The sequence below is a fragment of the Salminus brasiliensis genome, chromosome 9 (genome assembly GCF_030463535.1).
Source record: "Salminus brasiliensis chromosome 9, fSalBra1.hap2, whole genome shotgun sequence".
Taxonomy (NCBI): domain Eukaryota; kingdom Metazoa; phylum Chordata; class Actinopteri; order Characiformes; family Bryconidae; genus Salminus; species Salminus brasiliensis.
This window is the reverse complement of record NC_132886.1, coordinates 22,198,996-22,211,123: the sequence shown is the minus strand read 5'-3', so window position 1 is coordinate 22,211,123 and position 12,128 is coordinate 22,198,996. Positions and strand designations below refer to the sequence as shown.

Sequence of the window (12,128 nt, the reverse complement as noted above, 5' to 3'; positions counted from 1 at the left end):
ATCATCTCCCATTCCTGTCTGCTTTCTGCACGTCGATAAAGTGATATTTAGACACTAACTGTAAAGCTAATATCTGCTGTAAATCCAGAAATAAAGCGGATTTTATAACAGGAAGTGGCTAATTGCCCCCATCTTTTAAACTGAGAATACAGTGTTGTAGACAATACACAAAACCATGAATAATATTGTACTATATATTTTGTTTTTTATTTAATTCTAAATTGTGACTATGGTAAAATTGCGATTAAAAGCTAGGACTTTTAATGCGTAAAATTCCTCTTCCAGGTGGCCTTTGTGTATTATCTCCTATCGGCTGATGCTTCATAGGACACTTGCCTTAATTCTAGGCTATTTTTCCTCAGGATTCCGTCACTCAACGTCAAGCTCTTCTTTTTTTACCCTTTGAAGTCTTTATAGATTTATTCATCTGTTTTTGTTTAGCAATCATTTCGCTGTTTGATTTGTAGGAAAAGAAGCGAGTGAAAATCCAAAGTAGGCTAATTATTTTTCGTAACGTAACCTAATGGATTAGTCCCTGCGTGAGAACTGGACTCGTCCACCTGCCTCTGTAAACACTGACAGACTGGGCGTCGAAGACGGATTCGTTTACTGTTTGTACTGGAGTACTACTGCCTCTTGTCTTTGCTGATACTTAATCACACGACGTCCTTCTTGTTTTTGGAAACCCCAACTTAACCTGAGGTACAGTAACCTAACAGCCCCTCCTGTATGGCACCCCCTCCTCCTGTCGGACGCTAGTTTATCCGGTGTCTGTGCAGGAGGGCTGCGCCTTTGTTTGTTCTGTGAGGAGTGTTATTTGAGCAATGGTACTTTCGACTTTCACTTGCTTTTCTTGCACACATTTTGTCATTAGCTGCGTGCTGTCGATGTCCGGGTCGCTGTGTGGAGAGAATGCACTCATTAAAACTAGATAAAGAGAGAGAGAGGGGGGCGGGGGGGTGCGAGAGAGAGAGAGAGATCTGTCCATTCATTCATCCAGTGCTCATTCAGACATTGGTGCCACTGGAGCACAAACCCGTGAATATTAAATGGGGAACAGTTTGCATTTTTAATCAAATTCCTCCGCTCCGCTCGCCTGTGGGGTAATCTGCCCCTCCCCGTTCATGTGGACGATGAGAGAAGCTGCTCTGAGGGAACTGTAGCATTTATGCTTGTAGGAGTATCTAACAGTTAGGCTAAATTAGGGATAAGGACACAGGTAACGAGGTATTTACACACTAGGATGGTAAAATGTAAAAGCTGTAGTAGTGTGTGTGTGTGTGTGTGGTAAACTGGGGTTAGGTTGGCTGTCTTGTCATGGAAACAGTCACAGTCACATGCAATAAATGTATAGAATAGAGTAGAGGTATATTTTAATGTTTCCTAAGGGAAATTGCAGTGTTGCAATGGTGCTACATAGAATTGCACATAAGGAGACACATCTTGGGCATAAAAGGAAAACGGTAGAAGTGAGCATGCTGTTGTAATAAGATATATTGTCAAATAGAGCATTATAAATAAATGATGTATATGAAAAAGAAATTCTGTAGGGCTGTACAATATTGGAAAACCCCTGACCTTGTGATATTTTGTTGTTCTGTGATATATTTTGATATATATTGTGAATTTCTCAACTGATTTGCCCAGAAGTCTGTGATCCAACATGTCAAGATATTAATAATGAACTATGAACTGTGTATTGAGGATTGGGGATTGCGATGGCAGTGCTGAACAGCAGCAGATTAGGATATACAGCCCAGTGCTTGAAAGGATACTGTTAACATTGAGCTATACAGTGGAATTCAGCACAGTTTAGTCAGCAGGAGGTCAGTACTGACTCATTGTACAGCCTTATTGCAGTGGGTAAGAGCAATCTCTCATGACTCTCTTTAATATAGCACAACTGTTTCAGTCTGCAGCTAAATGTGCTTCTCTGATTTTCCAATGTAGAGTTTAGGGGATGTGAGGTATTGTCCAAGATGGCCAGCAGAAAATCCCATGTTCTGCCACAACCAGAACACAACCTTAACTCCTACAACAAAGCCACCCTTCTTAATCTTGCGTGTTTTTGTTGATACCAGCACACAACAGCGTAGAAGATAGCAATCTGTACAACAGGCTGGTAGAAAAGGAAGGGCTTTCATATTTCCTCAGATTTCACAAGTCATCTCCATTCTTCTTAATCCATTCTTCGACTTCCTATGCAGAGAGCACACTTATTCCACTGAACTGCACTGAGTCTTGTCAAATTTACATTGTCTTTCCACAAGATTCATCACATGTCTGTTCATTGCACCTACTTTATCAATTAATAATTTGCACTTGATATGTTTATTTTGTTGGTGGAAAGGCTGAGTAGTGCTCATTATAGTATAGAATCAAAAAGAACACAAAAGATAAAGCTATAGTTAATTCAGTTTGGTTATCTCTCCATTCTCTTAAGTTCACTTAGTGAGCTTACACTAGTAAACACCAACTGAAACTGGAATAAGAGTTCTTAAAACCTAGAACCGCCAGTGGTCCCAGACTGTGGTTCCTCACGCCTATAAGTTAGGAATAACTCAGAGCTTTGATCTGTTTTCCATGTGATTAATTAAAAAATAATGCCTAAGTTTAAGAGGTTAACTGATCCCTAACGCCCCTGGATATCTTCCAAGCTGACAATTTAGCATTTAGATTTGACCTCAGAAAAACAAACACTAATATGTAAAATACATGCAAATCACATTAAGTAGTGACTGTCTTTACGTTAGTTTGTTTCAAAGCCTGCTTAAGGAAGGTAATATTTGCAATTGTCTTTCAGTCCCATAGGCTCGCCAGTGCTTCATCAAGTTAAATCTGGTGAGCTGCTGCTGCTGGTGATTCTAAACAAATTAATTTGGCAACTCTAAAAATCTGGAACCAAAACATAGTACTTGTGTACTAATGTTCTTCTTATTTTTAACTGTTTCTTTCCATTTATTCTAATGTTTTGCTAGTTTTTACTGTAAAAATATGCTTATTGCCAACATTAGTGGGTTCTACATCATCTGCTGTTGTTCCTAAATGCTTTCACTTCATAATAATACCAATCACAGTTGAATCGTAAAATATCTAGGATGGAGGAAGCTTCTTTCAGCTGAGTAGCTAACTTGGCTAACTACCAGTGAATTTATTATAAAATAAAAAGGTGAACATGATTATGCCAGATAATTGTGTTCTTGATCCAGTGCAGTGCAGCACATTTACTTTTAGTATAAATATGCCAATTGAAAAGCCATTGTTAGGGCAGTGGGTGACCGTGTCAGCTCCTTTCAAATGAGGAAGTATTTTAGACGAGGAAGTAGATTAGCATGCTGGTTAACTTGCCTACATTAAACAGTAAAATCACAGAAAGTTGATTATACAGTCTCCTGACAACTGTGTATGCAGTTTTATTAGTTTATTTAGACATTGCTAAAATGAGTATTTCCTCACTTTCGCTTAGTCGGAGGTCAACACCGCCAGGACAGGTACAGTCTTGGTCACGGATGCAAATTTGTGTCACAAAGTTTTGCATGAAAATTACTTTGCTTCAGAAGTCGCTGAAGCGAAGTGGCTCATCTCGGCAAATCCCCTTGAAATGAATGTCTTTGATATTTGCAGAAGCCTAGTGTCACCACGGCCTAATGCTTTATTCACCTACTGCTGTAACACGATTAACCTGTAGTTATAACTGCCAAATGACAGTTAAATATCTGAGTGTGCCATAGTCTGTCTTAAACTGCATATTTAACCATAACAGGAGGAACCAATGAGAATAATCTCATTTGCATAATAATAGATCTCAGCTAGCTTTCACTGGATGTAAGCAGTGTTCTGCTTTTTGAGTAATTTCTTTACATTTCTTTGCTGTACTTCTGTTTCTACAGTCATGTCCTTTCGGAGGGGTGTGGTGAGGCAAAGTAAGTTCCGCCATGTATTCGCCCAGGCATGGAAGGCGGAGCATTGCCTTGATGATGTCAGAGTAACACGTGTGACATGGGAGGGACCACTCTGTGCCGTCAATCCGAAGTTCATTGCTGTTATTATTGAGGCTGGGGGGGGCGGAGCCTTTCTTGTATTACCACTCACCAAGGTAAGCAATTTTTGTCCAGTTTATTTAGTTATGTTTGATTTGTTTTCTAGCAGAAACAATACATGCGTTTAAATAATGAGTGCTAAGTTCAGCTAAATGTCATTGTGTTTGTTTCTTCTAGAGTGGTAGGGTGGACCAATCCACTCCATCTGTGTGTGGTCATGCTGCTCCTGTGCTGGACATTCAGTGGTGTCCACATGATGACAATATAATCGCTAGTGCCTCAGAAGACTGTACAGTGAAGGTCAGTATACAACTTCCACAAGAGAAAGAAAGAAAACTATAACTCTAAAACTATAAATCTAAAAATATGCAATTGATATCTAGGATGGAGGGAATTCCATTTGTCTATGTAACAATATAAAAAAATTAAATAGTAAAATTCATTCCCTTCAACTTAAAAAAATGAATAAACTCTAAGCTAAAAACGAATGAGGAATCTAATAATGCTAATAATACACCATGCTTATCAGGTGATCACTGTGACTGGTAAGGCTTAAACCCCATTTTAATTATGAGATAAGCCTATGGGGCACCACAGTTAAATCTGCAATGCATCACTGTGAGTGCTACAGTTTTTTAAACGCCTTTCTTCTTTTTTATTTATTTTATATTGTAGTAGAACAATATAAAATTAAAAAGAAAAGAAATATCAAAGATGGACATGGAATCTTTTGATTGTTAAGGTGTGTGCAACTTTTTTTATCTGATGGGATGAGAAAGCTACCAGTACATTATAAAGTTATATTTCTAAGCAAGAGTTAGGAAATCACACAGACCACACAGACCACACAGACCACCAAACCAGTCAGTCTTGTGGTCTTGTGCATGTGTATTTACGTAATAAAAAAATAAAAAAAAGGACAGTGTTATTTGGTGCAATGTTAGTAACCAAACTGGGCAATATTGTGTCACAGGGCATCAGGCAAAAAGAGATGCCTAACCCTGGTGTTAGAGTGCCACTAGTAATGTGACAATTAAGTGAGTCTGTGAGATCTTTTACCACCACTGAATCCTCATGTAGTGTAATTACCTTACTTTGTGATGAGAGGATTCTCTCTGTTTTTTTAAGGTTTCTTTCTTAGGGCTACTTAAGATGTTAAATGCTGAATGTGTGTTGCTTGACTAAACTGGACTTTACTCTCTTGACAAAATATGTTATTTATTCATCACAGATTCGCTGTAGAAGCTAGTTAATAATCACTTTGTCAAAAAGCTAAGTTTGATTTTTGGGTTCAGATACCATTCAAGCATGTGGAAAGCTGTCATTTTCATTTACTTATGTTATGTTGCGCTGATGGTAGATATGGCAGATTCCTGATGGCGGTCTCACTGCACCAATGACTGAGGCTGCAGTAACTCTAGAAGGCCACAGTAAAAGAGTGGGCATTGTAGCCTGGCACCCCACTGCTCTGAACATCCTGCTGACTGCAGGTAATCTCCTTGTTTGTTTGTGTGTGTGTGTGTGTGTGTGTGTGTGTGTGTGTGTGTGTGTGTGTGTGTGTGTGTGTTTACATGGTGCCTGCTCCAGACTCTAAAGTTGGATTATTTGGATTAAGACTCTCTGGCTCACCCCAATCTTGGATTGTTCATGCACTAAATCTAGTTTGCTAGCCTGAAACTGTACTTTATAAATCCATTTTTATAGACCATAGGTCATGGACAAGCTGCACAGGAATCCCATTAACCATTTTGTTTTTTATCCAATAAAAAAGGGACATTGCAATTGCAGTTTACTAGATGTTAATAATATGATGGACTGCATTTTCATATGTTGAAACAGAACACCATCTCTAATTCCATTCCTTAATTTAATCTGATAAAATGATGAGTGGTACTTGCTTAAAAAATCTGAGTTAGGGACAGGAGAGAAGGCACGCTGCTAGATCTAATTTGCATTAGCATGCAAATATTGAACATGTAAATTTTCACCCTAGAAATCATGGTTGGAGATTTCTTGCCCCAACAATGTTATCTAAGAGCTTGTTTCTAATCCTGTGTGTTGGATCATTGTGCTCGTGTGTTTGCAGGTTGTGATAACGTCTTGTGTGTGTGGGATGTTGGCACGGGGGAGCTGGTGTACCAGTTGAGTGATGCCCACCCAGACCTGATCTACAGTGTAAGCTGGAACAGAGAGGGTAGTATGATCTGCACCACCTGCAAGGACAAAGCTCTGCGTGTTATTGACCCTCGACGTGGAACAGTCCTTACGGTCTGCATTGACCTTTGATCATTGATGCTTGTCAGAATGCGTATAAAAGAATGTATAACTTTGTGAATATATGCATATATACACTATTGCTATCACACAAAAAACTTGTATCTCTAAAGTGGCAAATTTACAGAAAAAAACCCATTGAAGTCAGTGGAAGAATTTTATTCCAAGTCATTTTGGAGCATTTATATTGCTCTTTCTGTCACACAAATCTCCATTTAACCAATTATTTTTATATTTAATATAAATATCTCATGAGAAGTGTATATAATGGTGTACGTGTGTGTGTGTGTGTGTGTGTGTGTGTGTGTGTGTGTGTGTGTGTGTGAACGAGAGAAAGAGAGAAATGCAATGTCATCTCAATAGTATATAGTAGTGATAATGAAAAATGTTATTAAAAAACATTTTTAGAGATACAAGGTTTTTATATATAAACTCTGCTCAAATTCAGATGCATGCACTCTATGTGATATAATTACAGTTCTTATTAAATGGTTATAAGCTGCTCATCTCCCTTTTTTGAATGAAAAACGGAGGAAGCAGTATATACATTTGCACCCCTGTAGACTTGGACCTGTATTATGAGAAGAGTTTGAAAGAAAAACATGGAAATTGTTTAAATTAGCCATGTGTTCTCAGAAAGTTTGATCACTCATCAGTGTTATTATCTAGTGAAAATAAAAGTCTGTTTTCAAACTGAATCCTTTTTTAAAAATTCCTGCTGTTTTTAAACTGCTAAAAGCAGCTTTATTACTTCAGCTGTTTTAAGACTCTTCTTTACAGTTTCCCTACCATTGCTGTTCACATTAGTGATGTAGTCTGTGCACCTCCCTCCTTGTGATTTGATAATGCATATGTAGCTCTGTGATGTAATGTGTATGGCATGGCTACAACAATTACATTATTTTTTTTTACCCTTACACCTAGGTACGGGATAAAGCCCATGAAGGCACTAGGCCAATGAGGGCTGTCTTCCTGGCTGACGGGAAGATTCTGACTACTGGCTTCAGCCGCATGAGCGAGAGACAGCTAGCCCTCTGGGACACGGTATGAGAGAAATTGGAGGCAGTCTGGTTTGTATTGAGTGTATAATTCATGGTATGTTTTAGGATGTATCTATACCAGTAGAAACATTTATATCTAATCTTTTGATCTGTGCTTGTGTGTGTTTGTGTGGTTCAATTAATAGAGCGATCTCTCTGAGCCAATGGCTGTTCAGGAAATGGACACCAGCAATGGAGTTCTACTTCCTTTCTATGACCCAGACACGAACATGGTCTACTTGTGTGGAAAGGTAAAACTATCCAGACATACACTATCACTTTTAACCTGCGCCAGGCTGTAAGGTTTCACTTACTGACTAAACTGTAGTATACTGTTACATACGTGTGTACACACAGCACAACAATACCGTGTTGTTGGTGTTTTTTTCATCTGATGTGTGAATGGATAACCTAAGAAGACTGAACAGTGCATATTTATTAGCAGCCCTAAATCCATAACACCTCTATCTATTTTCATCAGGCACTCTGATGTAAAGAGTACAGAGTTGACCTAAACTTACAATGATTTTTACCTCAATTAGATTTTCAAATTCTGTCTTTTTTTACAGGGGGACTGCACCATTCGCTATTTTGAGGTGACTGACGAGTCACCCTACGTTCATTTCCTCAGTCTCTACAGCAGCAAGGAGCCTCAAAGAGGGGCTGGCTTTCTCAGCAAGAGAGGGGTGGATGTTAACAAGTGTGAGATAGCAAGGTAAACATATTCCTCAAATTATGCTGTCAAATCACACTTGTAAAAAAAATTCCATTTTTAAAATAGATATAAGATAAATAGATATAAAATAAAAGATGAAAATAATTGATTTGAAATAAAATGTAGTTAGATTGTTATATACAGTTATTATAAGAAAATTCTGTAAATGTAACAAACTTTCTGTAAATGGCTACTAATCAGTGAATTAAATAAAGAAATAGAAAAACAACAGAAGACATGTCAACCATAAAAGCAATGCAGTGATAGTATTATTTCCCTTCATTTCCATTAGATTCTATAAGCTTCATGAGAGGAAGGTTGAGCCGATCTCTATGACTGTCCCAAGAAAGGTAAGCTGAGTTTGCGATTCAGAGTTAACTCGAATTAGTTTAGTCAAACAATCCCCTAACTCACATTTTCATCTCTGCATCTCAGTTGGGTTAACAATATATTTATTATTAACATATAACAGTAAATATTATATTAACAGTAAAAAACATTAAAGGTAAGGGCCACAGATTAAAATTACATCAAATATATGCTACTCATGTTAATGAGGCTCGGGTTAACTAAATTAACTAAAAATGTTAGGTTTAGAGGTGAACTTTTGACTTAACTAAGTTGAAGTAAAGAAAAAGTTATTTTTTTATAGCACAGTGTATAACAAGCCTTTTTTTAAATAAAGAGTCTACCATATAAAATGTGTTAAATGTGCTTTAAACAGCAGAAACATTTGAATGCTGACATCAACAATTGTAGAAAATGTGTGGGCTATGGCTTTATTATATATATATATGTCTTTTTAAGAGAAGTGGCGAGACCTGAGCTTTTATTTGGCTATTTAGGATTGTTTATTGAAAATGGTTTTTAAAAAAGCGGCTAGGTCCCCCCAAAATTTGACAGGCAATTTAGTTACCATGTTACTTCAGAGAATGTACTGTATATGTACCAACATGTTTAATTTGTATTTTGTCCTCCAGTCAGACCTGTTCCAGGGAGATTTGTATCCTGACACAGCAGGATTAGAGCCCTCCCTTCTGGCTGAAGACTGGATAGCAGGGCAGGACGCTCCTCCACTCTTAGTCTCTCTGAGTGGCGGCTACACTGCTCCTCCTTCTAAATGCAGCACACTACGTGGTAGACCCAAACTGCTACCTCAGACCAGCTCAACTAATGCCTCAGCTACATCTACTGCTACTGCTGTTACCACAAACACTGTGACCAGAGAGACAGAGAGTGAAGCAACAGAGCAGCCGCAGGTCGGAAGGGAGACGGAAGGAGGGATGGAGAGAGGGAGGAAAGAGGTAATAACTCAACAGCCGTGTCTCAAAGATGATGGTATTTCAAACTTATGACTGTGTCGGATCTGTCAAAATCTAGTTCTAGTGATGTCATGCTCCAAAAACAGGTGGGGGAAAAACAAGCCCACCATAGTTGTGAGTTTAGTGATGCAGAGTTTGACTGAAAGACAAGCAAATCTGGATGTCTACTAACCAGTCTACTAAATGTTCTTGAAAACAGTGTTAAATTAATGGCATCTCTCAGTCTCTCATGCCTCTCTCTCTCTCTCTCTCTGCCTTCTTGCCAGGATGACCAGCTAGCTGACATTCTGACTGAAATCCGTGCCCTTCGAGCCCTGGTTTTAGCTCAGGGTCACAGGATTGACGTGCTGGAAAGACAGGTTGCCCGAATCGAGGATGGAGATGTGTGAGATGCGTGACTGCAGATGCACGTCCTGAAAGCCCATAGCCTTACCCTAATAGCTTTACATCGCAATGAAGGATCATGGGAAATGCACTCCAATGGCTAAGGCATAATGTTAAAAAAAAAAGAAAGAAAAAGATTGAGCATGGAGATTCTATGCCTTGTTTAGATGTGATGTGTGGGTGAATAATCATGGGCTGATGAAATGTTATATAAGAGAAGAGAACTGTTTGTGTTGATCAAAGAAAATGAAACCTCATGGCTCGTACTGTGCATTTCATAGAGCTTTTACATCAGGTACTGATTACTGCTGCTAAATATAAACACACAATCAAATTTAGCAAAGATTTTGCTTTAGTCAGTGTTTTGGTGGTATTAGCATTTGGGTGTATAGCTACCCAATGCAAATTGGCTGAAAGTTAAGAGCTTCTGAGGGGAAGAACACAATAAATCCTATATGCTGTACTCTTTATAGTAGCATGTCTGTGTACTGTTAGCTAGAACTGATGGTAAAGATGCATTTTCTGCATACAATGGCATAGGCGCCAACTTATGGCATGGGGGGGGTCAAAAGGACTTCAGCTAAACCTCATGCTGAAGTTTTTGTTTGCCTTACACGGCCAACAAGAGTGTTCTTAAAACATGCCACCAGAAGCAGAAGCTAGTTCCAAAACGTGTTCAAACAGGAATGTTTAAAAAAAGAGTGTAAAACCCCACTTAACCCAATTACCCAAAGTAATTACTGTTGATAAAACAACTAACAAAGCTTCTGTCCGCTAATATTACTCATGAATATTCGTACGCTCAGCGCTGTCATCAAACCTACCAGTCTTACCCTTGGTCCATAGATTGGCTGATAACAGCACATCTGAATTAATATCATCAGAAATTAAAGCAACAATTATTTTTGGTCCCATGATTCATTTACAAGGTACACTATATGTCCAAATATTTGTGGACACCCCTTCTAATGAATGCATGCACCCATTTCTATCACAGATGTGCAAATGCACACACACGGCATGTCCAGTCCCGTGAGAAGAGAAGTATTGGTGAAAAGCCCCCCCACCAAGCATAGAGCTGTGGAGCAGTGGAACTGTTCTCTGGAATGATGGATGGTGCTTGATCCAGTACTTTTGGGGATGAGGTCAGGTGGGGATCATCCAACATACTGACCTCACAAATGCTTTGTCGCTGAATACAATCAAATTCTCACAGCAATCCTTAAAAATCTAGAAAGTCTTCCCTGGCCAGTAGAAACAGTTACTTCAACAAAAGCAGGATAAAATCTTATAAAGGATTTTTTACAAATACACTTGATTTCGGTAGAAATCAGGTGTCCCATTACTTTTGTTCATATAGTGTACCTCAATAATTACTCGCCCAGCAAATCTCATTTCCTCCTGTGACTGCATTTCTAAGCTATCCCAATTTAACGTGACAAATCACGAATCTGGCATCTAGCCAGTGAAATGCACATAGGTTGAAAACAGCACGGTGTGCCAGGTTGCCGTAGTGACGATGCATATTAAAACCCCCAATGTTTAATGCAGTTTTAATGATGTGACAGTTTTCAGACTGTTGTAGCAGTTTCACAGTCATGGCTTTTCTCATTCTTGGTACTAGGATTGCACTTTTTTAGTTTTGGGAAGGTGGTGGGGGCGTGTGCGACCAAAGTTCGCTCCCCCCTTAGTTGGCGCTTACGTACATTGCTCATTACTGTTCATAATTCTTCTCTTCCACTACCAGCTAACTGAATGGAGTAAATCATAACGAGTGTAGCTCTTGTTGACGTGTTTTGTGGCTAATAGCCGTTATTTTATACCAATAGCAAGTTTGCGTAGTTTTGTGGGCTGTCTGTGTGAATGCTCCGAAGGAATTTAGGGTGTTTAGCATGAATGAATAGCGCTTCATTCTTGTTAGATTCTTGATGGATAGCAGTAGGGCTGTGATAGTTCTTTTCTGTTTTTTTTTTTTTTTTTTACTTTCATGTTCACATACTGTAATTTATGTGCACTACAATCAGGGATGTTGATTTACTCATCCTCATTTGTTAATTACTTTGTTTTTCACCTACCTTAATTTGCTGTATGTGCTGTAAAGTAACGTAAGTACATGTGTTTTCTTGGAACTCTGTACGTGATGACTAGGTTTTAAATAAAAGCCAGAAGTGTACTAACCATGGACACCATTGCGACCCTGTGTGGTTTGCTGCTTATTCTGCTGATTGCATCAAAACTGAAAACATTTCTAAAACATCACGTTTTTTATTTACTATGGGAATTTTGTTAAAATATTAATGGAATCCTTTTAGCAAGAACACTGGCAGTATTAGCTTCACTTATCTGAGTTCCT

At 38.6% G+C, this 12,128-nt stretch overlaps 1 protein-coding gene across 1 annotated transcript; it reads left to right on the top strand.

Moving 5' to 3' along the window:
* The first annotated feature begins 308 nt into the window (after positions 1-308).
* Positions 309-11,959, top strand: coro1b (coronin, actin binding protein, 1B). Its single transcript, XM_072687841.1, has 11 exons — positions 309-702; positions 3,891-4,096; positions 4,218-4,340; positions 5,401-5,530; positions 6,127-6,308; positions 7,239-7,358; positions 7,501-7,605; positions 7,924-8,069; positions 8,362-8,419; positions 9,050-9,373; positions 9,658-11,959. Exons 2-11 carry the CDS (start codon positions 3,893-3,895, stop codon positions 9,778-9,780), a joined length of 1,515 nt encoding a protein of 504 aa, XP_072543942.1. The 5' UTR covers positions 309-702; positions 3,891-3,892; the 3' UTR covers positions 9,781-11,959.
* Positions 11,960-12,128: the final 169 nt, after the last annotated feature.

What these genes read in the sequence shown, in the direction of transcription:
- coro1b (XM_072687841.1), top strand. Translation starts at nt 3,893, where the DNA reads ATGTCCTTTCGGAGGGGTGTGGTGAGGCAAAGTAAGTTCCGCCATGTA. An exon ending in CTATGACTGTCCCAAGAAAG is followed by an intron (nt 8,420 to 9,049) that starts GTAAGCTGAGTT and finishes TTTGTCCTCCAG; the next exon opens with TCAGACCTGTTCCAGGGAGA. An exon ending in TGGAGAGAGGGAGGAAAGAG is followed by an intron (nt 9,374 to 9,657) that starts GTAATAACTCAA and finishes CCTTCTTGCCAG; the next exon opens with GATGACCAGCTAGCTGACAT.